Here is a 27,712-nt window from a genome sequence, read left to right on the forward strand (position 1 = left end):
TAAGGGAAGAAATGCAGAGATGCTAATATAAATGGCTACAGAATGTTAATAGAATAGCAGGAAATAATTATCTAAAGTTGCTATTTGGTGTCATTGTGTCAACCTACAGGTAAGCAAGATCAAGGAAGACTACGGAGATTATAGAGAGAGCGAGACCACTTCAATTTGAAGAGACAGGACTAGAATGGATCTAATTTCATACACGTAAATGACGATGACGACTTTGACTTCCAGATAGAGAGGATGTGGTTCGCATTTGTGATTGACCCGAGCCGAGCCATGTCACCTCTCTGACACTATTCGTGTTAATTATAGACAGTAAAATTGTGTTTGGTCGTACGGTAGCTTTACACATGCACTAAAATCATACATTAGTCATAGCTTCTTGTACACTTATATGTATTAAATTACATACTCAACCGTAGTCTTTTATGTATAGGCCTAATTAACAAAGAATACTCAGTGTTGCCCGGGAACTCCAGGAGAGTGATGAGTTGTCCTCGTTGTAAGTTAGAGTATGTTTCTCGCAGGGTAGCGGAGAGTAGTATGCAAAATTTGATGAAAATCACTCAAAGAATTTGGCAATTTGTGGGGGATGAAATCAGGGGAAAGCGGGTTTTTTGACAGTCCATGTTCCCCATAAAGTACTAGAAAGTAGCTACGCGGAATTTGCTCCAGATCGGTCAAAGAGGTTTGGGAGTTTGTAGGGAGGATAAATTCAGCAGGAAAGGGTGAGGGGTCCTTGAAATGTAGGCTATATATTTCGTGATAATCTTGACTTTCTTTTAGACATTTTATCATCGATAAGGCTCACTCACATATGCGTACATTTGAAAAGTAATCGAAAGAACTCAATTTACAGATGTAGGTAGACTATCTCATAACATAAGACTAATTCTTATTTTAAAATAATGGTACGATAGGATTAATTAATACTAAAACAACGAGTACACAAAAATACCATAGGCTTATGTATGAAAGTTTAGTTTCATCTATATATATAGCCTATATATGAGAGAGATTATGTTCGTTCCTTACAGCTGTATCTGATAACATAAGAGTATTATAGACAAGAACGGCCAAGACAATATAAACAAAGCATATACATAACTGCCCGAACTGCACGAATAAAAACTGAAACCGAAAGACGATAAATTTAAAAAAGCCCACCAGGTGGCGAACGGAATTGACCTTGAACGGGCAGACAAACGATGACACTACGAACCAAGTGTTCTCGTACACTTTTCGTTTTTTAATATGAAAATAGCATATAGCCCATGTTCACCCGGAAAGAATGAGCTTTCCAATAGCAAAATAATTTAAAAAATGGCTTCGGTACATTTGAGAATACCTCTAGCAAACAAACAAACATTCTCAATTTATGTAGTAAACTTACTGTAGATTCTCTAAACTCATGCATGATAACACACAAATACTCATGCCAAAATACTGTATTCACTGTCTCTTGTACACATTCATTAAATTTATGCATGGTTACATTATAGTTCGTAATATAAATCTATACACTAAACTTTGTGTAGTCACAACTTCCTGTATAGGCTACTTATATTTAAATGTACACACATACAAAGGCGACGTGAGGTGGTATGCAGGATATAGCTACACCCCTGGATCTGCTACTGTATACACTTGTATGTGCATACAGTTACATGCTGACACACAAGTAGGTAGGGAATTATAGTTTAGTTATAGGAAAAATTTTATCTAGATTGTTACGATATTGGTCAATTTATAGAACGGCATTTTATTAGTATTTTTAGTGCGTATCCTTTCATAAAAAAGTAAAAAATAGGCAGTAAAAATGTGCCGAAAACTTGTAAAAATTTGAAATATTGTTTATTACTTGTCAATGTTAGCGTAATAAACTATTTAACAGAAGCACTTTTTTAATTTACACTTTTTATATCAATTTATTCAGCAAGATGTTCGTGTTTGCTGTTAGATCGCAGGATCGTGATTAAAAAATCGACTTTTCGATTGGAGGTAGCTCAAAAATAAGAACGTGACAGAGTATTTAGTGATACAAGACAACCAACGTTAGTTTAAACAGCTGATTTTCTTGTGTTTTCAAGCCACAGTGTAGCCTACTCACGTGCACACCACTTCACGAATACAACCTAATCGTGTTGTCAGTATGACCTAAATCGGCCCAGACGTCGATTGTCAGCTGCAATTACGCAACTGGAGATAATTTATTTATTGTGTTCTGGCTTTCTGTATTTCCAGGAAAGAAAGAAAGGAGAGAATTTTTAAACTAAACACCGCAAACTTTGAATTTATCTTGTGTAAGGTGTGTTTATCGAACGTTTCTAGTGTGCGTGCGTGTTTCATTTCTAACACAAACACCAGATGGCATCACTACTGTAGAGTAGAGTTAAGTTTTCAACAGGTGAATGACATAACCGACCAGGTAAAAACTAAGAAAAGGTGAGCTCAAGTGAGTTGTGTATTCTTTGTGAGTTGAAAGCAATTTTATTACACTAAAGCACTGTATATAAAAAATTAATACATACAACACTCGAAACCGATAGAAAGCAGAGCTGTTGTGTATGTCGACACTATAGAAGATTGATAAAAGGAGTAAACAAGGTGAACAAGGTAAGCAACTCTACTTACAAATACAGCTCTGCTGTTAGTGAAAAGGTAATTTTTGTAGTATATAAGATGAATTTAAGCGTAAAATCGTATATACTACATTAACACTTCCTCATTCCTATAGTTATATTTAAGAATGGCCTCTTGTTAAAGGGATTGCTTCAGGATATTGATTAATTGAAGAATCCTATAAGGTAGGGGCTTCTAGTTTATGAAATACCTCCTATTAGGGGTGCTTTTAGTAAGATATTTAGAGCTTTGTTTGTACGTTTAAGTGGAAAATAATCAACCTTGAGCTCTATTAACGAATATATGCGGAGAGAATTTAACAAAGCTGTTATGTAGTGGGTGTGATCTATTAATACTTTCTTTAAAAAAAATATAGCAATACTTTCACCCTTCATACTATCATATATCGAAACGATTAAAATTGGGACAGGTGATAGTAAACAGGGCAGCTTTGTCTTTAAAAGGTTTTAGGTTAATAGCGCGTGTGGTTTCTTAAAAACTTTCCATTAAAACCAATGGAACCTGCATAAAACAAGGCGATTCTTGGCGCCATTCCACAATTTATATATATATATAACTCCACCCAAATTTTTTGACATTTAAACGCTCGCTTGCGTGCATATTACGTGTCGGTATAGTTTATGAATCGGACGTAATGGATAATTAAATTATGAGAAAATATGCACTCGAGTCTGTAATGCCAACACGCAGGATTTACTGATGCAGATAAACTGCATTGTGATTAAAAAACTATGAAGATCGACAACCTAACGTTCTATTGCTTTTACTTTTTCGCTGTATCTCGACCTTTTTTATGCTCTAAATAGTACGTAACGACCTCTGATAGTTTTCCAGCTTTGACAAGAGGAACCACATATTTAACACAAGTAACAATTGCGTTTGTATTAACGGAAGAATAACAAGATAATAACTGTTTATGTATCTAAAAAGTGACACTATTCTTGAGATTTCCAGCCTAAAACTGAACTATTTTAGCGATTTCGAGCCTAAAATTGACACTATTTTTTCAGATTTCGAGCCTAAAATTTGACGCTATCGTGAAAAAACTGGCCATATGTTGGAGATTTTGAGTGAAAAGAGAAACAAGATTATCCAAGTTGGATGTAATTAAGTTAATCTGTAGTTTCTACTTCAAAATCGCCAACTTGTTGGCGACTGAATCTGATATTTTTAATCTTGTTTGACTAGTTGTATATGCCTTAAGCTAAATTCCTTAGCAATAATACGACTACCGCTTATTTTCTTTGGTTTTTTTTCTCTAATAAGACATACAAGTTTTTACTTATAAACTATAAAAAGAACTTCATAGCTCTACACTCCAAAAACTGAATCAGCATCACCAGTAAAAATATTGTGTGGGGGACACTATATCAAATTTAAAAATCTACCCCATCAAATCTAAATTTAGTTAGCTTTACCTACATTAAGGCAATTTTGTTAAAAAATTTAAGTAAGTTTATTAAGTAAAATTTTATCTGATATTTAATGTACCATAAATATTATCCTGATACAAACCAGTGTAACAGGTTTATCAATGATGATGCAGGAAGGACAGAATGCAATTATTTCTGCCAGATGTATTTAATAAATTTATGTTAAAAATGTTTAATAGTTTATAAATAGAAAAATGGGAATTTATAATATAACCTTGTTCTGTAATTTTTTCAAAAATCAATATAAACAAGTTTGGCCCACTCACTGGAAAAGAAAAATGCGTTTTTTTTAGGTTATTATTTCCTTGATACCTTAGGTCGACAGGTAAAATTTCTATATTACTTCCTCGTTTGTCAATCACACATCGACATTTTCAATTATTACCTTAAAAAAATAATAAAAAATTTAATAAAATATTAAATATTTTTTATACCTTTCTCTTTATTAATTATTTAAAAATATTAAATTAATTATAGTTATATTGTTGATTTATGCCAGTTATTATGACAGTATTTGTCAATAATGTGTCTATACTTAAAATATTGTAATTATTATTTTGAAATGTCAATAAAAAAACATTTCATGAGCAATATTTTAGAATTTAAATATATGACACAGATTTGCAACCTTGAAAACTGTCCTTGTTTTCGCATACAGTGTATGAAATTTTGCATATTTGGTCAGAGAAATCTCCGTCTTCCGGTTGCGGACTAGAAATTCCATTTATCAAGGTGTCGGATTTGACTAACAATTATGAATAATTATTAAAATTGCATCATCTCACTTTGGAGTTCCACAAAAATGCTGCATGAAGCATGTCTTATTTCTCCTCAAGTGACTGAATTCAGTTTGCTATGTTCCTGAAATAACAGGAAGCGAAAAATTTGCATTTCTGAAATTCTTTTACTTGACCAAATAACAATTACATATTTAATAGTTATTAATTTGTGTCTTAGGTAATGATTGTGTGGAGGTATTTACTCATAATGTGTGCAGCTTTTGTTGCATGTAGGTGTTTTGACACTGGTGCACCCATTAAAGCCTGTCAAGATATGATTCTGAATCATAAAGCAAAAGCACAAAAGTCAAAATCTCCGTATCTTCTGACCGTTACGCCGATAAGAAATAAAAATTCCTTTCTAGGTAAATTTCACTCCAAAATTTAATTATAACAACATAAACTTTCTATATGTAGAGACAAGAAAGAGTAATTGGGTTTTAAAAAAATATTTAGTGAAATTAAATCATCTCAATGGTGAAGAATTTCAAGGATTTTTCCTTCAGGCTCGATTGAATAGCAATAAAAATCAAATAGTCAGCGGAACCTTTGCTAGCAGTGGAATAAGCCAAACAAGAAACTGTTTTTATAAGAAAGATGTAGGTATTTTACTTTTCAATAAATAAAATTAACTGTCTAAAAGTATTTATATTCTCTAACTTTAATCAGAATGCTCTTACACATATCAATAAAGATGGTAAAACTGTTGTTACAACCAAATGGACACCGCCACCAGATTTTGAAGGTGAAATTATATTCAGGTAAGAGAAATCTATATCAAAATATGTAAAATAAAGCACTAAATAAAGATTATTACACTCAAATTATTAATTACAGAGCTACAGTGGCTAAAAATTTTAATGTTTACTGGACTGGTATAGAATCAGGAGTTATAAAAGTAACAAAGTTAACTTCAAATCTCTCGAGAGTATGTAATTTTGAGTCTTATTTTTATCTTCTAATAGGGCTATACTCTATCAGTGATGCATATTTAATAAAATTTCCTGCAGCTGTTGCATGATAAGGGATATAAAGTAGATCAGATATACAACATCATAAAAAAACTTCTACCTACAAAGATATAATAAAAAATTTGTAATTGATTGTTTGCTTATTGTTTATCTAACCAGGCAAAACGGCAAGTACATTCTTATAATGAATGCGATCAACGCAGAGGATGTTTCGGCCTTCCTAATGATTGTATAAAGAAATCTGATTGCACCATGTTTTTGTCCTACTATTCTGATAAGAATTCAATTACTTTTGAATTGGTGGGTGCGTTAGGAACTTCTACAGGATGGATCGCAATAGGTCTGTCTGAAGATTCAAAAATGGTAATTATTTTAAAATTTACATTAAGTGATAGCAAATATAAATGGTATAAGTTAAACAGAGATGCATAATAATTAAATAAAAACCTTACTCTAGCAAACAAAGTGAAAATGAGCTGACTTGTATAATGATTTTTTAACTCATTATGTAGGTTAACTCAAGCATAAAAGAATACATGCAAATGCAAGAATGAATTTTAAGATTTAATTTACACTTTCTGAATATTCAACGATGCAGTAAAATATTTAAATATTTAATATTAAAAGCAAGGTTTGCTATTAGTTATAATAATTTAATGAAATTAGTATTGTTTCATCTATTTGAGCAATGGTTAACAGTTTCTGAACACATTAAGTCTTGTTAAATCATTGTAAGTTGAGAAGCATGAGAAAAGATAGGGCCCCACACTGCTCTACATACTCCATTCAGTATTCCAAACTTCCAGTATTTCTGCTCTCAGTACTCTTATAGACAGAATAGACTGGATTATTCCTTGTATAGATAACAGGAATCACAATCCAATGTTATGCAGAAATAACAACCCAAAGAAAAAGAATGTTTTATTGGGCTGCAATTTGAAAAATTGTAGACCTATAAATTCCCACTGTTATCTATCCATCTGCCATTCCTTAATCTCAAGAAGGGAGTTAGACGAAAGCCGAGACCAGATATGGAAAGATTAGGGGCAGGATGCCCCAATTAACTATATACAAACTTCTGGTTCAAACCAGAAATCACATTATTTCAACTCAAAAATTTCCCCCTAAAGGAGTTAGATAGATGACTGGCATGACTCTATTGCTAATGGAAAAGTATGATGTACAGGGGCAAGACACTACTAATTTGAGGTGGAGAGCATATATTTTAAATTAAAAAATTGTCAAAAATATGATTAAAAATTGCATTGTGATGATATAACAATAAATAATTGCTTATATACTTATATATTACAATTTTAAATTCAATCATTAGGGCAGCGACAGTGTGACTGAATGCATCTACTCTGGACAAAATATTACCATTCAACAGAGTTGGAACGTTCCAAATCCAGAGAAAAGTAACGAACTGCTCCGAAATGTAAGTGACAAATAATTTTATTTATTTAACTCTACTAATCATTATTTATTAGATGTCTGAAGAAAATTCTTTCATCTTTAATTCTTTACAAATTAATTAGATTAATTATTGTCAGCCGCATCAATTATTTTTAGCACTCTCAGTTCCTGAAACAAAAGAAAAGGAGGGGAAAAAAAACTCTTGTTAAGCAAAGAAGAAATAAGTAATTCATTTATTTTTAAGTGCAAATCAATAAGTTATTCAAGGAACAAAACAAATAATTAAGATTCTTGCTTTCAAAGATCTGTAAAATTAAATGAATTTAATGGCAAAAACATTTTTTAAAAAATGTCTAAAAAATCACCTTAAGTAGAAAGTTTTTCTGCCGATATCTTTTATTTAATTGCTTCCTTTTGCTAGTGATGTAATTTGTTGCTCAACAGAACAGCATATTTATTTAACTATATTAATTTAAACTGACTTAAATTGATTTCATTAAGCTCAATTATTCATCGCTCCTGCTTATTCTTTAAGGGATATAAAACAGTTTAATGATATTAAATGGTTACTTGAATAGCTTCCAAGATAACGTTAAATTTTCAAACTGACTGGAGGTGGAATTACACTGAAAGTTGGCACAAATAATTCAAAACAGAATGTAAAAGTTTTGGATTCACTGAGGTTAAAATAAATTTAAAGGTTAAATAAATATAACTTTTCATAAATAATTTAGAAATGTCTGAATGAAACTTGGAACCACAACTCCGCATAACGAATGCATGTGGCTAATAAGCATCGTTGTGTAGAGATATAATGAAGTGCAAGAATTTTAAAATCTGAAGGTCAGGATTGTTGAGAGATATTTTTAGAGAAAAATCCCCAGTTTCCCTTTTCGAGAGTCCCGACCTAACTACAGACCCCGTCAGACAAAACTTAGGGATCTATAGTTGTTCCTAGTAGTTAAAAACTGCTATTTATTAATAAAAAAACCCCTCTATACATTTCATTCATTCAAGAAAAAAGGTAGAAGGGGTCCATCTTACTTCTGGCCCTGTATGAAAATTTCAATAGCCTGCTGAGTGTATATACTTTTATTTTACACTGGACTGTTTTATATTAAAAATAAAATGAACTGGACAAGGATAGAAATGTATCTAATTGTTCTAAGGGACTGCTGCCAACTGCACTGCTAAAAGTTGTAATTTTCCTCTTACTGTCTTTTGCTTTCATTACATAAACAATATAGTGGGTGAGAGACCTAAAAAAGTTTAATTTTGTATGCAATGAAGTATGAATTACATGATCAGTTACACAGACAATATATAAACTTTATTGTTATTTGCATTCAAGTATTGTTAGTTATTGGAGAAGTATACAATAAAAGTGTATCCTCATATCACTAGAAACTAAATTTACAAATATTAATTATATATTTTAATGCTTTTCTCTTTGAAAGGAGTTTCCTTACTGTAAATCAATGGGGATATTCTTGGTGATAGGAATCTTTATTCTTAAATATTCTATAAAGCATGCTACTAATTTTGGCTTTGGAATAACTAGTTTCTGAGGTATGATAACTTTATTTATAAACTTTCTAAAATATCTTCTTATAATTCGTGTTAAAATAGTTACTATTTTTGCTGATAAAAATAAAATATCTTTGAGTTATTTCATAAAAAGTCTTTTACAGCCCAAAGAAAACATAATCGAAGAATCTGGATATTATGAGAATGGGGTGTTGACTTGTAAATGGAAGCATAGCTTTTCTATGAGAGTAAAAGATGCTAATTTTGATTTATTAAATAAAAACTATTATTTGTTACTGGCTAAAGGGTCACTAGGAGTAAATAAAGGTATAAGTGTAATATATTTTAATAATAATATAATAGAAGATATTTTTTAGATATAAAATTCTTGACTTTTACTTTATAGTTAAAGAAAAGCATACACAACACCTGGCGTCAATTAACCCAGTAAATTTAAATACAGTTTCTATTGTACGAGGAAAGTCATCCCTTTTAGTCAAGATTCATGGTAATTAATATACAAAAAACTAATTAAAATACTTGAGTTATGTAAATTCTGATGACAATGCTTTTTAATAGGTTCATTTATGGTAGCCACTTGGATCGGTTTGGTAAGCATTGGAATCTTGTTAGCTCGATATTATAAGCAGGTTTGGGAAGGTTCTACGTTATGCAAGTCAAAAATTTGGTTTGCGGTAAGTTTTGTTTTTGTAATGTATTTATTTGACTTCAAATTTTTCATTATAAATAAGTGATTTACAATTCTTGTCCAATTTAGCATAAGTACAGGCAAAAAAACTACATTATTGAATCAAAATCCATGAAAATCCTGACCTATTCACAGAAATATCTCAACAGTACTGGAGCTAGACTAAATTTGAATTTAAATCCCTCACAACAATAGGAAATATCACTTATTATGAAGTCATCCTGCTGAGACTTCTAACACTCGAGATAAATTTAAAACAATTAAGGCTATTTTGTTGGGGAAAAAAAAAGAATTTTCTTTTTAAAACTCTTTCCATCTTGTGGGCACTAAGAGGGTCTTTTTAGCAAGTCTATTATGGGTTTAACCAGGCACACGCCAGGTAGTGAGGGTTGGGGCCCAACATCTGGATAGACCACCCGTGACAAATTTCTGGCATTTTTTTGACCAGTCAGGATTCAATCCTAGGTCACTTGCCTGCTTAACTGCTTGGCCTCCAGCTGTTACAAACAAGTTTAATGATTATTATAAGATATAATATATAGTGAAACTCCTATTTAAAATTTTCTCAAGAGATACTAGCAGATTTCAGCATAAAAATAAGGCAAACTAAGAATAGGGTTTTGCAAAAATGTTGATAAAAATCAATTATGATGAGTAAGATTAGTAGTTTTCCAGGTTTCTTCACATTTTTAAGACCTAAATAGGGGTCAATTTCTTGTAAAAAGTTTTTCTGGGAAGAATCTCCCTCAGATAAAGTAATGTCTTCTATTACTTGTCTAATATAAAAATTTAATGGCACCTTCTTTAAATTCATATTATACTATCAATAGATGATGAAAATGAATGGAATGATAAAAACAGTATAATCTAGCCCCTTTTTTATTTGAACAATAGTGCAGCAAGTGCAAAATATGGACACAAAAATGACCCAATACTCTTTTATAGTGTGAATGTTAAATCCAAATTGCATTCAGGTATGTAATTAAAAAATTGATGTAAAATCAAGAAATGCTAACTTGAAGTCTAAATTCTATTGTTTCTATGGAGCATGATGAAGTATTTTATAAAGTCATCAATTATATTATATAAATAGCTTTATAAATACAGTATTTCAATGTGTAATTATTTAGTTGCAAATATAAATATCGGCCTCTCCTATCAGTAAATACTGCTACCAATGCTTGACTTGCCTTGTAATCGAAGTGTTGCTGATGAGCCAAATTAAGCATTAGTGAAATATTTAATAAGTTGAAAAGATAATCAGAATGCAGTTCTAACAATCTAAACATAAATTATTGTAGAACAAATGCATAAAACTAAAATGTAATAATTTATTAATTGTACATACACATACACAAGTTACAGATCTGTGCAAAATAATTAGAGACGAATGTTTTCAACTATTACAAGTTCAAGTCACCATCATTATGCGGCAGTTGAAAACATCTGTCTCCATTGAGAATTTTTCTGAATTTTACAATTTATATACTACCACACAATAAATACTTATAAAATTTACAGATCAGTTTAGCAAAAATACATTTAACAGTGTCTTTTTAAAACACAATTCATAACCAAAACAATTTATATAAGTACTGTAATTTAATTATTGTGTATTTACAGTCAGATTTCACATTGTGTTTACACTTACAAATAACTCATATAAGAGTATGAGAAATCAAATGCATGAATGATAGCTCATAGATTTGTTGTCTGTTTATGATATGATTTCTCATACAAGTTACTCGTAAGTGTAAATCCTGCTTTAGAAAAGTTATTCTTTTTGCTCTTCCAATACAGCTAAAAATTTCATTTTTATTTATTATTAGTTGAGAATTATAAATACTTTTTATTAAAATATTTATAATTTACGGAATTTGTCATCATTTGTCATTCATTTTGATTGTATAATTATTTAATATAATAAGTGTTGAGCTTATATTTTCTTTAGAATGACAAGGAAAGATTGAAAAATCAGATTCTTAAAGAAATAATTTTCTAAAATGAGTAACTAAAATCAATAATTTATATTTAGACTCATCGTGCCATAATGCTCCTCAGTGTATCTCTAGTCATAGCAGCATTTGTGGTAATTTTTAAGCATAAAGAAGGATGGAGTGAGGTTAGTAAATGTTCTAAAATGTATTGTTTAATTTTCTAAATAAATATGGAAAATTTATTTATCTTAGGTACCAGATAATCCTCATCCTATCTTGGGAGTTGTAACTACAGGATTAATAATTGTGCAGGTACGAATTATTTTTTCTCTTGGAAAACTGATGCAGGCAGAACATTTCTAAAATAATAATAATTATAGATGATTGCCGGTCTTGCTCGACCCAGTCCAAACTCTTCACAGAGGCCGGTGTTTAATTGGTTACATTGGTTTATTGGAAACTGCACTCAAATTACTGCAGGTAAAATAAGTTCGTCTTGATAAAATTTTACAAATTTACGTGAAATTTGTCCTCTAAAATATTTTATTTTTTTAGTTATTACCATATTTTTTGCTGTTCCATTAGAAGAAGCTAATCTTGAAGATTATTTTTATTGGATATTGATAGGATTTATTGGATTTCATTTTATATTTCACATCATTATGTTGTTTCATACATGCATTATGGACAGGAAAGGTAAAACTAATTTTAAATTATATTTTTAAATACATGAAATATAATTTATCCTTATCTTTTTTTTTATTTTGATAGATAAAAATGAAATTAAAATGCATCAGCTGGGGCAAAATAGAGAACCAGAAGTTATTAGGGATGCACCAGTAAGATTTATATTTCTATATAATTATACTTAAGTTTCGGTTAAGATATGTGTAATTCAACTCCAAAGCATAATGTTCACTTGCCTCTTAAAGCCAAGAAAGTCTGCCACTTGACTCTGAAATTTGTTCCTCCACAATACTGTGATTATTATGTTTAGTGTTACAGCTCATTAGATAACTCATTGAATAATGTCAATCTGTTTGATATGAAAGGCATAGCTGTTGGGCTTGAAGCAATGTTTTGTCTAAAACTTGTGAATTCATTGATTAATTAGGTCTTTAGAAGCATCACAATAACAAGAAAAAAAAAACAACTTGGATAACAATATCTTGAAAGAAAATTCGTAATGTTGAATTAAAATCCTAAGATTGACCAGATCTTTTGCACACAACATAAGGATATATATCCAGGGACTTTGAACAGTCATACTTTGAATATAATTTAGTTTTTCTTTTATATTTCTTTCTTGAACCAACCACTTCAATTAGATTTTATTATGTAATATTATAATTGAACAGATGTTTGAACTATAATATTGAATTTTTAATACTTATATTGCTTCAGTTTTAAAAATTAGACATTTGTACTATTGAGTTCTTCAGAAAGTGTCTTTTTCATGTATGAATATACTTGCTTAAAATATTCTTGATGCAATAGAAGCTTTGCTAACTGCCTAGTGCCACTTCTGCCATTAGGGGAGGATCAGAAATACGCTATGTGCAGCAATGGAACTACAGTGATGTAAAGCGGTTTGGCTGAGCCAGGACCCAGAGCCAATAGTGGCCTCAGCATGTCAATCAAAAAAGCTTGTACCCAGTCTGGGTCTATTAATTTTTTTTCACTTAAGATCTAGAGGCTTTTTTTACACTCGACATTAAAGAAAAAAATGAAATCATTAGACTTAAATTTATATTAGATGTTTATCTATGTCAATATATTATATAATTAATGTTTTTAATTATATATAGTAATTGATGAATCCATTATTTATTTACTAATTTAGCATATTATTATTACACAAATATAGACATTGTATAATCCAATCTTTAAGATTAACACCAAACAAATGCAGGATTATATCAGGCTATATTAATACTACTATTAATAATTAAATGTTAAGTAATTTGCTGTTAGGTGCCATCTCTTGACGGCACCTAATGCCTATTTCTAGGTCAAATTACTTAACGTTTAATTATTAATATTAGCATTAATATAACCCGATATAATCCAGCAATCATTTAGCATTAAGCATATTGTTTTTGTAGAAAACCGATTGAAAACACTTCAGTTTAATTAGAATATAGTATAAAAAAATTAATTTAATTATCCTTTTCTTTACTAGGGTGGAGGATTTCGAAGATTTATGCTTGGAATATACATAACAGTGACCGGTTCAGTGGTTGCAGCATTAGTATTGATAATATGTCTGAACTGATCATTACTAACTTAAATTAAACCATAGTACCTGTTGCCATTTCATTGTGTATACTGCATAAATATGTAGAAATTAATATTTAATTATAATCATTGCACAAGCAGAACTTTTTTAATACTTTTAAATTATGATATATATATTTTTTTAAATGCTCAAACAGTAAGTAATGTAACTTGTATTCAATCCATATCAGTAACAAAAAATCACTACCTCAACTTCTCTAAATTTTAATACATATAATAGGTTAACCCGAGTATGCACATACCAATAAACCCGAACATGTGCATGTCAGAAATGTAAGTTTTTTCGATCCGCCTGTTCAGGTATACCGGTATATGTGTACCTGGTATTAGTAATTCAAGATACAATTTTTATTTCTAGATCCGATTCTAAGTTAGAGTTTGCACGTCTTATCACAGATGAAATCTGTATAATGGCAATTCTGAATTAATCACTCTCTTAAATAAAGAAAGACAATTTTTATTGATTAATTTTCTTTTAGCACTGTGGCATTAATTCGAAAAGAAACCTTCTAGGTTAAATGATTTGCTCCCTCGGGAGCTCCATTTACTATAATGTGGTCATTTTTGTTTTTTCTGTGAAGAAATCTTATATTTTCCAGTGCCACAAACTACACGACTAAACAAAAGAGGGAGGAATATATCAAATTTTGGCCTGGATATTGCCAAAATTTGAAACTTTCTTAAAAAAATAGCAGTCAAATTAACTGTTAAAGCTGTATTTTATCTAGTTTACAAGTGCATTTAATTTTCCATGATGCAAAGTTTTATAAATCTGTTATAAAACCAAATTAAATGTGCCAAAAATAGCTGCAGCATAAATTTATAGGATACTACTTAAAAAAAAAAAAAAAAGACAAAGTCAAATCCCAAATCTTTTTGATGGCAAGCAAAAGACAAGTCAGCTTCTGGGACAGTTATACTCTAGAGATCGAGATGTGATCCTGAACTAGCCCATCTCCACCAGCGTCTCCCAAGGGAAGTGCAATCTCATGGATGCCTTGGGGTAAATGACAATTCCCAGTAGATGAAAAACAGAAGAAAAATTAAATTTACCTTTATGTTGGGAAATGCTTTTTCTTAATGCATTCAAATGGATATTTTCCCTCAGGCTATATTTAAGAAATATTATGTAATCATCATTTTCTCATATGGTTATGTAAAAATCATTGTGTGTATTTGTAACATTTAAAGGGAAGTCATAATAAAATTCATCTGTTTGTGTAAATCTTGTTTAAAGTTCTGTACAGGTTAGGGTTGGTGCGAATGTCTACGTAAATTTGACGTCATTCTTTGCCGTTTCTCATTGTAAAACTTAAGTAATGACGTCAAATTGACGTCAGAAAGTACACTATCCCAATCAATCGAAGACAGTGAGTGTTTTTGTAGTTGATATTTTTATTGATTTATAACGCTGTCAATTGCAATATGAATCGCAGATTGATAAATAAGTAGAATTTAATACATAGAATAAACACAAACCCGTTTCTTTCGTTAAAAAACACCTTAAAAAGTTCACTTCTCTTCGTAAACTTCGTAGTTTAAATAACCGCAATTAAATTAACCAACAACAACGCCTCCTGGAAATTACAAACATTTAAAAAAAATAATAATAATAAAATAAATTTAAAACATGAAAATTGATTTGTATAACCGAAAGTTTTCTGAATATTTTTAAAAAAATATAATTAATTACTTACGTTTGTTAATACTTTACATAATTACGTTCGTGTTTACGGATAATCGACGTTTTACTTAATTAAAATCGTAAAACATCGTTTAGGCTTAATTAACCATGCGCTAAGTCGAACTGTTACAACTAATAGAGTATTTGTAACATTTAATGTCCGGTTTATCAACGTTCTGTTTAATTAAATGTTTAAATTAGAGGAAAAAATTGATCGAATTTAATATAAAAACTTATTTTTCAAGTTATATATGTGCGCGATAAGTTTACCGAATGGGCCTTTTTTATCAATGAAATTATAAATTTAAAAATGGAGGAACAGAACTTTCAGTAATGTAAGCTCATTATTTATGTAATTTATTTATTTATTTTAAATTAGATAAGAAATTAAAATATAAAATTTATTTAGGTGTTTTAATTGATAACATTGAAGCCTCTGGTGTATTTATTCTCAATTTACTCAATTTAGCTTTAAATTACTACCAAATACGAGCCGTGCTAAATAAATAAATAAATAAATAAATATATATATATATATATATATATATATATATATATATATATATAATTTTATAGTTTAATTTAATTTTATACATATAAAACTTTTTATTTATTTAGGAGACACTTTAATCTTTAATATATCACACAGTAAGTTAGTTAATAGCCTAACTTAGTTCCCGATCCAGAGAAAAGGACTATAATGGGAGTTCCCGACTCTGAAGTCATCTCTCATATATATGATCGTGCACGTATTTGTAAAGCGATCTGGTATTGGACAGGTTCCATTATTTAATCCCAGACGCGACGAAGTTTTTACGTGAGTGGCAATAAAGCTTTCTGCTGTTTTTTCCTATTTCTCTAAAGCTCACAAATGTAACAGGATACCGTCTAAAGGAGAGAAGTATCCAACTATTTTAACTGGGTTCTCGTATAAGGCGAACTCTCACGGGGATACGAGTTTGAATTTCGCGTTATTTTTATGCAGCTTTTCTTGTATAGCATTTACGAGAAACAAAACGAATTCGTTTACATCTAGTTCAATGATTAAACGTGTATTAAACTCAATATTTACTTCATAGAAAATTATTTACCGAAATTCGATAAAGAAAAATTGGATCAGCGAAACAATCTACTGTATTGTCCTATTTTTGTCGTTGGTCAATGTAATCAGTTGTTCGGAGCGACAGGTTTTTTTTTTTTTTTTTTTTCTCTTTACTAGGTTTGTTTTATTCGTTTTTCTTCGACTGGTGATTGTTGGCCAGTTGCTTTTTCTAGAAATCCCTTGGATATTGACCCGAGTTGCCAAGACAACAAGGATATACAGCGAGAAATCCAACCAACGTTCATACTAATAAATAGTTACAGCAAAGTGACTATTGGTTTCACGGTATAAAAATAAAAAAAATAAAAAATAAAAAAAATGCGTTAAACTGAGAATTTCGATTAAAAATAATGTATTTATAAAGAGTTTTTGAAGACATTTTATTTTAAATCTATAATACATCCAGTACAAGTAAATTGATTAATACTTAAACATTTTTATATTATAGTTTTGCTAAACTTACGTACTTCATTAATTTAAATCGTTATAAGTTTCAAAACAATTGCAAAAACTATCAAATAACTGCACACGTATATAAATTGCTGCAAAGTATTCCTCTTAATGTATAGATCATTGCTACACTTGACTCACGACTTGCAATAATACCATTTACTGTTGCAAGTGTTACGAATTTTCACTTTTATACCAAATCGATCACGCAGTTATCATTAACAAGTTAAAGCAGGTCACCACAAAAATATTCGATTTCAAATTCTGTCGAAAACTTGTAAAGGTGTTGCAAACACTGTACACTAAATAATAATGCCTGATATTAATGCAAATTTGCTATAAATACGTAATAATCTTGTGTTACATCCTCATCGAATAAGTTAAACTTCTCTATTAATGCGTGTTTAACATTTGCATCCATATAAGCACATGTTAAATGGTGATAAGATCTGCTAATGACATACATCTGTTGTGATTGATGAATGTGTAGTTGCAGTACTGTATCCTTAAATTGTTATCAGCGTTGTACAGAGTTGTTAAACCTGTCAAAATCCTTCTATAGGCAAGCTGTTCCTATATCGAAAGTAATCTTAGCCATGTTACTTAACCGCAATTTGTTCTTCGATCGAACACATACAACAACGCAGTTACAAACTCTTAAACAACTTAATTAGTCGAAGTTTTATTAAATTTTTTTAAAAAAATTTTTTAACTTTACCTTCTTGTTGATTTAACCGGAAGAAAATTTCTTAATTTAATTTTCTTCGACTTGCTAGTTTCAGATGGCATTTTATAGGAAATTTTTAAGAATTCAATATATTAGTGGTGGTTGCATTATAATTAATTTATTCCCGTAACTAACACATTAGGCCACGGCTTTAAGGGTACATCAGGGATTTTTTTTATTGTTATTAAGTGTAAAAAAATAGACATTTTGTTGAAGATTTTATCTAAATTATGAAAGCTGCTTGCAGCATGGTAAATTATTGTAGATAACCTTTTAAAGTATCAAAGATTGGCCCAAAAAATAAAATAAATTACTATAGTTGATATCAAGATAAATGGTAGTGAGTTATATCAGAGGAAATTTTTAAAGTAAATTTTTATCTTGCAATAAACAGATGTGGATAATGTTATAAAGAATGATGATGTTGAAGTTTTTAAGGGTGTATAATTATCAAAATTGAGTTGTAAACTAAAATAGCTCTTCTAGAAGAATATGAATACAAAATTAAATTACTGTACTTTATTTAAAATTAATATTTTGTAATTATTACCATAATAATTATGAATAATGTTAATTTTAAAGGATTGCTTGCAAGATTAATGAGAGTTAATAAAATATTTTGTAATGACAAGCAAATGGTTATGGTAACTGATATGATTTTCTAATATGTAGATCGCGACCTCCTTTGATAATATTATTATCTATCAAATTACTGAAAGGTTGAAGAACTTATATTAAAGACTGGAACATTTAAACATAGATGGAAGCATTATGTATACTTTTAAATATTTATTTAAAAAATATAATTCAATAACAGATTTAGCAAAACTTAGGTATAAGTTTTTGTGATAAATCGCAAGAAAATTTGAGAAAAAATAGATAAATATTAAAAAAAGTACAGATTGTAAAAAAAATTATTTCAAAACCAGAAAACAGATTAATTGCACTTTCTTAAAATAAAATTTCCATTCTTTCCCTTTATTTTACAAAGGAAACAATAATAAAAATACATAATGAAACAAATCATGTATCATTCTGAAAGAGGGGGAAAAGTAACAAGGGAACAAACCAACATTACTCATAACTTGTTGCAGAAACAGTATCAACGATAAGCCATATTAATTTTTAAGTTTTGATACGAAAGGGGGGAGTGAAAAAGTGGGAAGAAGTTTGCTGCCAACGCCAGATGTTGCCCAAAGCATCTAGAAATAAAAAAAAATACAGGGGGGAAAAAGTCAATACTACAGTTTTGTCTTGAGGGATTCTTCTTTTAAGAAAGAAGAAGAAAAGTTGCGATTTAATAGGAAAGAAGAAAAATTGAGAGAAAAGGTTTAGAATAACGTTTTCAAACAAGGCAAAGGTTTTTAAAACGGCATTTTCTCAATACTTGATTTTAAAATGGAAATTTTAATTTTTTCCCCTGTATTTTTTATAAAATGCGGTGGTTTTTTTCTTCGCTTCTTATTTTGACGATTTTCTACTTCTTCTATCGATTTCTTTTTATTCTGAGAAAGTTAAGAGAAGTTTTTGAATGTAATTAGAAAAGTTTAAAATTTGTGTAAGGTATAATTATATTTAAATAAATTTTTAAGAAATTAAAGAAAATTACCAAATTTTAAATTTGAGAGTCTGGTATTTTCAAAGTACAGTAAAACTTGTCCAAAACGGAACCCGAATAAAACGAAAACATATTTTAATGGAAAAATTCTTCACAACGAAGTGACTTTCTATTTTAAAAGAAACCTGTTTTGGTTTACACAACTTTTACTGTATTTTAGAATTTTAAGTTTAGCCATTATCATAACAGGATGGGGCCATTCCCTGTTATGCTACTGTACTAACTTAATTGGTTACGCTACTGCTTATGCCACTGCCGCTACTGACTAAATTATCTCTTGAAAAAGTCTGGCATTACATAATTTTCTTCATTATATTCAGATATTAAGTTAGCGATTATACTCTACCACTCTATATCAACAAAAGTAAACCATTATACACAGGGTGCTTCAAAAAAGTGCTAATACTAATGTGGAAGCAACCTGTGATGCCGGATTTGTAGTGGCAGGTTTTTCTTTGCTTAGTTCTCCATCGTGTGCAAGAAATCATTACCCGATTATGGGGTTCTCAAAAAAGTACAGTCCTATTACTACTACTACTACTGCAACAACCTCCTCCAGATAAGTATATCTAATACTACATCTATTAAATCATTAAATCTTCGATAATCAAAGTACTAATCTTATTAAATACCAACTCTATAATATTCAGACACCGAAGAAAATAAATTTTGAGGACCCTTGAGTAAGTCATAATTTAGAGAACAGGCACATAATAATATCTATGGATAATGAATCTATGACTACGTGTACTTACCACTTATCGACTGCAACGTTATTTAACGTCTCAGGGGCAAATAAATATGTGCGATATGCGTCAGTTAGCGATATAATATAGGACACCAAATCAATCAAAATTCCTTGGGGACGGTTTAGAGTTGGGCCTATTGGCTTGCCTATGGAATAATGCGCCACTGGACGTATCTAAAAATATCTATATTTAGTGATAAGTTAGTTTTGTAAGGTACTAAATCCGTAATGTTCGTGCCTGGATTTATACCAGATTTATCTAAGAATTTATATTTACGTCTAACTTAATCATTAATCTTAAGATTTTCGAAATAATATTCATCGTATATTCGGGGATGACGGCAAAGAAGCAAATTGCCCTGTAATCTACTCCGAGAAATTAGGGGCCCGATACAATGTTTTCATTTACTTCATTTACTTTAACATAATAATTTAATTTGCTACAGGGCTTCAATATGTAGTTTGCTCCAGGCCCCATTACCGCTGCTTATATTTAGCTTTAAATTAATGCATTAGGTTTAATTATTAATGCATAGTATGCGAGGCACGATGACGAGTTTTGAAAGTTTTCCAATGTTTGCAAATTCAAAATTGAAAATATAATTAAGTGTATCACTGTTAGACAATGGTTTAAATAAAAATAAAGAGCCTTAGAACTAAATTTAGGTGCTTTATCTAAGTTCGGTCTTACATTGCTACCTCTAGTGTTTAATTGGGTTGTGTTCATATTGAAGTGAATTCAAGACTTTTTGAGTAATTTAAACATATTTTTGATTATGCACACATTAATATAACGAATTATCTATCTTGAGGAAACCGTGTTTTGTATTTTCGTTTCTTTTCTTTTCTTTCGAAGACACAATGTAGTGACGTAAACTTAAACACTGGGCGAATTTTTCATCCTTTTTATTCGGTTGGAATAAAAAGGATGAAAAATTCGCCCAGTGTTTAAGTTTACGTCACTACATTGTGTCTTCGAAAGAAAAGAAAAGATAACGAATTATTATATATATATGAGCATTATAACACGTACAGTACATAATATAAACACAAAACAAGTTATAACGAATTTCAAAAATGGCGGCCTAAAAATTAAACCAAATAATTAAACCATAAATTAAACCAATAAAAACCAAAAAAAAACCGAGAGAAATTCTAAATAGGAAGACTTTAAATTACTTCTCTTTGCGTTTTTTATAGACACGAAAGCTCCAACCACGTTTACTTTTACTCAACGAACAGAAAAAAAAAATTTTATTTATTCATTCGTAAAAGAGAATATTTACCAAAGAAGATGGTGTCAGGACATAATTACGCTTAAGTCGATTTGCAGATCAAGAAGGATAATGCCGAGTCTTAATATGATTTTAGCAAACGTACGCCGACATAATAACTAAATTTATTAAGAAAAATCATCAAAGATTATTATTAAACTTCCATAATTCTGGCACGAGTACCACCAGTTTTGGATTCAGGAACGTCGCCGCTGAATGTACAAAGTTACAATCGAGTTTAAACTTTGTACACAACTACTAATTTATAAAAGAAAAAAAAAGTAGAAACCACGAAAAATTCGAACTTTTTCGTGAGTTTTAATTCTGTAATTTGACATTTTCGTTCTTGTAGAAAGATAAAAAAACTAACTTCAACTAATGGCTTAGACATCAAACTAACTCTCATCTATTGACTAGGATTCCCTAAAGGAAAAGAAAGGCAGAATAAAAAGGAATAAAGAAAAATATATATATAAAAAAAGATAAAAAGTTTTAACGATTAAGTTCACTCATTTATCTCAATGAATCCAACTAACATTGGAAAGTCAGTATTTTTTTTTTCTCCCTTCTGCCATGGACTACAAGACATGTATCATATTATAAGCCTATGTATGGCAGTACTTAAGAATTAATAGGGCAAACAAAATGGAGAAACATCTACAGAAAAATAGGACATCTTTAACTATCTAACTTAAAGGAAAAACTACCTGAAGGGATATTTTTCAATCCAGTAGGGATTTTTTTTTCCTTGAACACTTTCTTCAGATTACAACACGAGACTTCTCTATATACACCCCCTTCAACAGATGGCGAAATGGCTTAAAATCAATTTTAAGAGTCGTTTCCTTTTTTACCAACTTCTTCATATTACTACTTTTTATTTTATTTTATTTTTAACTCGGGTTTTTGAGATTTCAAAATATATTTTTTCAATATTTTCTTCCTTTATTTAAGAAATTAAATATAAAAGTGTGTAAAATTACACTTTTCAGAGATGTTATGCATAATTTCGAAAAGGATTTTAAGTTTAGAACTGTTCGGGATTGAATATTTTTTAATTTTTGGTATTTTATACAAAAGTGATTTTCTAAAAATATTTTTTGAACAAAAACGGAATAATTACACTTCTAATCCGTTGCGTGATTTCGCTTCCATTACATATAACGCGTCACCACGCGGCGCGTACATTTTAACATATGTTGCGTCGCATCGCTCCGCAATTATATATATATAATTGCGGATATATTATATATATATAATATAATAATATATATATAATTATATAATAATATATATATAATTATATAATATATATATATATATATATTTTTTCTTTGCTTTCAGGTATAATAAAAACTTTTCTTCCCATATTTGTTTCAAAAATAATCAGTGTTTCTTTTTAAAAAATGTTATTATAAAGTAGAATTTTTACAGGAAAAACGTCACTGCTTAATGACAATTCCTGATGACGTTTTTACAAGAAAACGTAAGCAGCAATTGTCTTTGTATGTACAAGTGACGTTTAATAGCAACAATAGCAATTTCTGATGATTTCTTACAAGAAAACATCCCTGTATATTGACAATTCCTGATGACTTTTTTTTACAGAAAAGCACAAGCTACATTTTCTAGAAAATAAATACGATTTTATTACACACACATATATATACAAACATACATTTTTATATTTTTCTACAAACTACAATCTTTTCTGTATTTCCTACTTGGTTACTTATTCACCAAAAAACCATTTTCTACAGGAAATTTTAGTTTTCAACTTATCTAACATCACTGCATCGTTACTAAAAGATGTGACGATGTTAGATACTGAACAACAATAACATTTTCCAATATACATTTACTATACATATATACACACATTCTTACGCTATTCGAACTCGATCTACATAAGAGGAAAGAGGGGGAAAAATACATCACTTGCACGCACCCCATAAGGAAAAAGAAGAAAAAAAAGCATATCGAGGATATTTCAACAAAACTTTGTGTCAAATAAAATAAAAAATGATTTTTAAAGATTTTCAACAAGAAAAAATATGAGTCCTTATCTTAAATAACGATACCCGCAAGAGCTGGAGGCATTTTTCTTCTGGTCATTTTTTCACATCAAATATTTATAGTTGAGGTGCTATTTATAACATAAAAATATATATATATATATATATATATACACACACACCAGTTTTTTTACGATGTTTTTACTTCTTTCTATAACTATAGACCATTTGCACAATATTCTTTACATCATCAATATTGTTGTGCAACAGAAGGAAGGACGACTTTCCATTTACTCTGTTTGACGTGGAAGTAGTTTCTGAAAAGTGTTTACTATCAAGAAACAGAGAGAGAGGGGTACAAAAAAACCAAATAAATAAAAGTAAAAGGGAGCTAGGTACGTGTTTAACAGGTTAACGAAAATACAGTAAACGTGATAGTACGAGTATAAAATTTTAATAGAAGATAAACTAAATTTAAAAATCTATTTTAATATCCCGCAAAAATATATTCAAATATTTACGGAAAATAGATTTTGAATACCTAATAATTGATAGAGTAACGTTCTCATTGTTGCGAAATAATTTTAAAGGACTGCGATTATTACGTAATAATAGAAAGACGAATGCTCTCATTGGCTACTTTTAAATAGAAAGCAAACCAATGGCATAATCCGTTTTATATGAAATGGACTATTTCCATTGTTTGCTAACATAACTTCTTGCCACTTAGAAACACCCATTGTTGCGTAATAATTGTACGTTGTTACGCTTATTGCGTAGGGGCTACGTAATAATCGTTATTTTCGTTTATTTAAATAAAATTTTAGGATATTAGGCGTATCTGTTTTGTCAGAATAATGTGCAGTTTTACGTCACTTTGACGTCATTTTACACTTCTCCATTATAATAAATGATAGGAATGACGTAAAAGTGTACGTCATTGTGGGAAAATGAATGCATCCATTGTTACATTTAAGCTTACGTCATTAAACGTAACAATTGATTGTTTTATATAACTTAATAATAGCATATAAACAATACATCCTGTACAGTTTTAGTTGTTAAACAATGAACAGAATTTTAAAGCCAATTAAGTTAAATAAATAAATAAAATGTAAAATTTATTTTAAAAAATTTGCGAAAATGTACGCAAATATTTGCCGGAAATAAATTTTGAATACATTAAATTACGTAATAATAGAAGAATATTTTTCTTGTTACGTAACAACAGTAATTAACACATGGCATTATTACTTAATGAATACGTAATAGTTTTAATCTATGTTTTAATAGTTACGTCGTTCGATATTTTTATATCCACTGTTGCGTCATAATATTATTAAGTTTTCATTTAAAAACTAATAAAAAAAATTAAATTAATTTATAAAAAATTTGATGATTTATATCACAAAATATTATTTTTTTTAAATAAAAAATTACACATAATAAATTTTTATTGGATAAAAATGTCATAAAGAGTTATTGTTGGGTTGTGGTATGTCTAGAACTCGATCAGTTTCTATAACTTTTAAACGTTATCGTGCACCGATACTGATTGTCAGAGGGATTATTTGAGTGTTATTGCTCTTTATCAGGAGTTATAAAGTTTTATTAAACGTTATTCGACCTTAAAATACAGTTTTAACCCAACAAGACGGTTTTAAGCGATAATACTGATTTTTACTGAATTAAACGAGAAGAAATAACAGAATTTAGCTATTTTAAGTAATTCACAGGTGTGTAACGTACGTAAGTAGCATATGAAATTTGAATAAAATATATTAATTTGGACGAAAGTTATCGAGCCTTAAATAGAAAAAATTAAACTTTTGCTGCTCTAAGTGTATATTATCAAGCATATGTAGGTTTATAATAAGTAAACAAAATAAAAATGTAGATTAAAATTAATAAAAAATTTACTAAATTAAACTGGAATAAAAGTTCCAAAAAAAAAAAATTAAAAGAAAGTTAGAACAATTTAAAATAACCACAATTAAAAAAATCTTTTTAAATTAAAATAATATTCGTGTAAAATTTAATTATAAAAAGTAATCAATAAATTCTGCTAAAATTTATTTTTTAAAAATTCAAAAACTACTTAAAAACTGCTCGAAATTTAATTTATGTTGAAAAATTTAACATTTGAAATGAAAAGAATTTAAAAAAAATTGTCTATAAAAAAAAAGATAAACGAAGAAAATGATTTAAAAATACAATACTGAAAAAAACAAACATTGTAGAAAAGACAAAAATTGTAAACATTCTATAGTTTCATTTTAATTGCGTTATTATTCAATTAAAATCTCCAAATATCATTTTTATTTAGTTAAAATTTTTTTTTCTTTTCTTTCTAAACTTTTTCTCTTTCTCTCCTTCTTCTCTTCTCCTGCTTCTCCTTCTCTCATCCATCTTCTTCATCTCTTCTCCTCCTCTTTTTTCTTATCATTTCCCTCCTTTTCCTCTTCCTCCTTCTTACCCTCCTACTCTTTTTCTCTTTATTTTTGCCTCCTCTTTCTGTCCTTCTCCTCTTCTTCCTTCTCTTCTTCTCATCCTCTTTTCCTTCTCCTCCATCTTCTTCATCTGTTATCCTTCTCCTCTTCCTTTTTATTATTCAGTTCTCTCTTCCTTCTCTTATCCCCCTCTTCTTTTTTATCGTCCTCCTTCTTATTTTTCTCCTCCTTCTCCTTCTTTTTACTCTATCTTCATCCTCTTCTTCCTTCCTTTTCTCCTCCTTTTCCTTCTGCTTCTTCTCCCCTTCTATTTTATTTTAAAAAAGCAAACACCGCAAGAGATTCTCGCTTATTTAAGAATTAAGAATGAACATCGATTTATTCCACCATAAACATTACATTATAAAAATGATCGTTAAACAAACTTCCTCACACGACTCCAGTAAAAAAAAATTAATTAAAATTAATAATAAACATGCCCCTTGTATGTATATTAAAAAATAGAATTTAATAAGACGTTTTATTACTCAGTAAATTAAGCTTAAGATCGAAATTTATAAATCTAAATTAATTCTCTCTCCCCCTGTACTTGATTACACAGAAGAAAGTATATTTTATTATTAAATTTTTGAAAAAAATGTGATAATGCTTTGCTATAGAAAAAAAAAAGCTGCTTGTAGAAGACATTTTATTTTATTTTATTTATTTATTTTTTTGTATGAATAATACAATAGAGGAAGGATAGAATGGAAGAAAACAAAATCGAAAATGAATATCCAGACAGGTGACGACAGTTTTCGTCTAGAGAAGAAACAAATTTAGAACTTCTTTCCTATTTTTATTTTATTTTATTTTTTTTCTTTGGAAATATCTGTTTGAGTTATAATAATATAATATATATATATATATATATATATATATATATATATCCTGAGAATTTCTGACTTCAGAAAATCTCAGATTAAATTTTTTTTTCTTCTTATTTCTTCTCTTCTTATTGGAATAATTTTTGAAGTGGAGAATAATTCGTTATTTAAAATCAGTATTTTCTGAAGTTTTGAGATTAAAAAAAGAAGAAAAAAAGAATAGATAAAAGGAAAATTTTATAAATGAGATTTTTCATATACAAGACTTCACTTCGCTCCTTATAAAAATATGTTTATAACTTTAAAAGGTGTCATTTATATGAATGAGTATTTTTCTTTTTGGATAAAATTCAAATATATTATGATTAAAAATGACAGTTTACTTTCCCTGCTGTTACGTAAAGTATGGCCATCGGTAAAAAAAATAACCCCCAAAAATTTTTACGCTTTTGGAATCAGATCTTGAAATGTCGAGAAATTCAAAAAAATTAGGGGATTTTTTCTGTGTGAATGGATGTTAGTGTGTGTGAGGGGGCACGATTTTGTTCACCCAATTTCAAGCTTAATAACTCTCGTGCCTTTTGTTGAAAATTTCTGAAATTTTGCAGGGAGATTTGCGGATTAGGGGCATTGATACTATTAAATTTTGGTGGTTAAAGATCGAGGGAGTTGGAAGATAGAGTGTTTCATCTCGAGTGGGGTTAAACTTAATGAAATATTTTACTCGTTATTAGTATTTAAAATTTTTTATAAATTCATCTCTATCCTCAGAATTAAGCATTTTGCCGTTTTATAAAAATTTGACTGCAATTTTCAGAAATTCACCTGCAAATCCTTCCTGAATCTCGAGAACGGAGTTGGTGAAAGTTGAGACTAGTTATGGAAAGCTTAGGGCAGGAGGCCTCGATTAAGTATATACGAACTTGCGGTTTGCACCGGAAATTATGTTATTTCAATTCAAAAATCGGTCTCTCAACGGAGTTAGATTGATGATCGACATGACTCTATTGTTACACAGGAAAAGTATGGTGTACAGAGGCAAGACAATACTAAAATTAAGAG

At 29.5% G+C, this 27,712-nt stretch overlaps 1 protein-coding gene across 5 annotated transcripts; it reads left to right on the forward strand.

Annotated features, from left to right (window-relative positions):
• Positions 1-2,126: 2,126 nt before the first annotated feature.
• On the forward strand, positions 2,127-14,941 carry LOC136969090 (putative ferric-chelate reductase 1 homolog). Of its 5 annotated transcripts, XM_067263187.1 has the most exons (17): positions 2,128-2,458; positions 2,553-2,619; positions 5,037-5,223; positions 5,315-5,457; positions 5,528-5,619; positions 5,696-5,786; positions 5,989-6,192; positions 7,163-7,267; positions 8,937-9,099; positions 9,179-9,280; positions 9,352-9,467; positions 11,517-11,603; positions 11,671-11,730; positions 11,799-11,898; positions 11,974-12,114; positions 12,190-12,257; positions 13,601-14,941. In XM_067263187.1, the coding sequence occupies exons 3-17, from the start codon at positions 5,040-5,042 to the stop codon at positions 13,691-13,693; spliced, it is 1,749 nt and encodes a 582-aa protein (XP_067119288.1). In that variant the 5' UTR covers positions 2,128-2,458; positions 2,553-2,619; positions 5,037-5,039; the 3' UTR covers positions 13,694-14,941. The 5 variants fall into 5 exon arrangements, with proteins under 5 accessions (XP_067119291.1, XP_067119288.1, XP_067119289.1 ...); XM_067263190.1 differs by lacking the exon at positions 2,553-2,619 and having other exon boundaries at positions 2,127-2,448; XM_067263188.1 differs by lacking the exon at positions 2,553-2,619.
• The last annotated feature ends 12,771 nt before the right edge of the window (positions 14,942-27,712 follow it).

Source organism: Centruroides vittatus, unplaced genomic scaffold (assembly GCF_030686945.1).
Source record: "Centruroides vittatus isolate TY-2023 unplaced genomic scaffold, ASM3068694v2 contig_17, whole genome shotgun sequence".
In the NCBI taxonomy this organism is placed as follows: Eukaryota; Metazoa; Arthropoda; class Arachnida; order Scorpiones; family Buthidae; genus Centruroides; species Centruroides vittatus.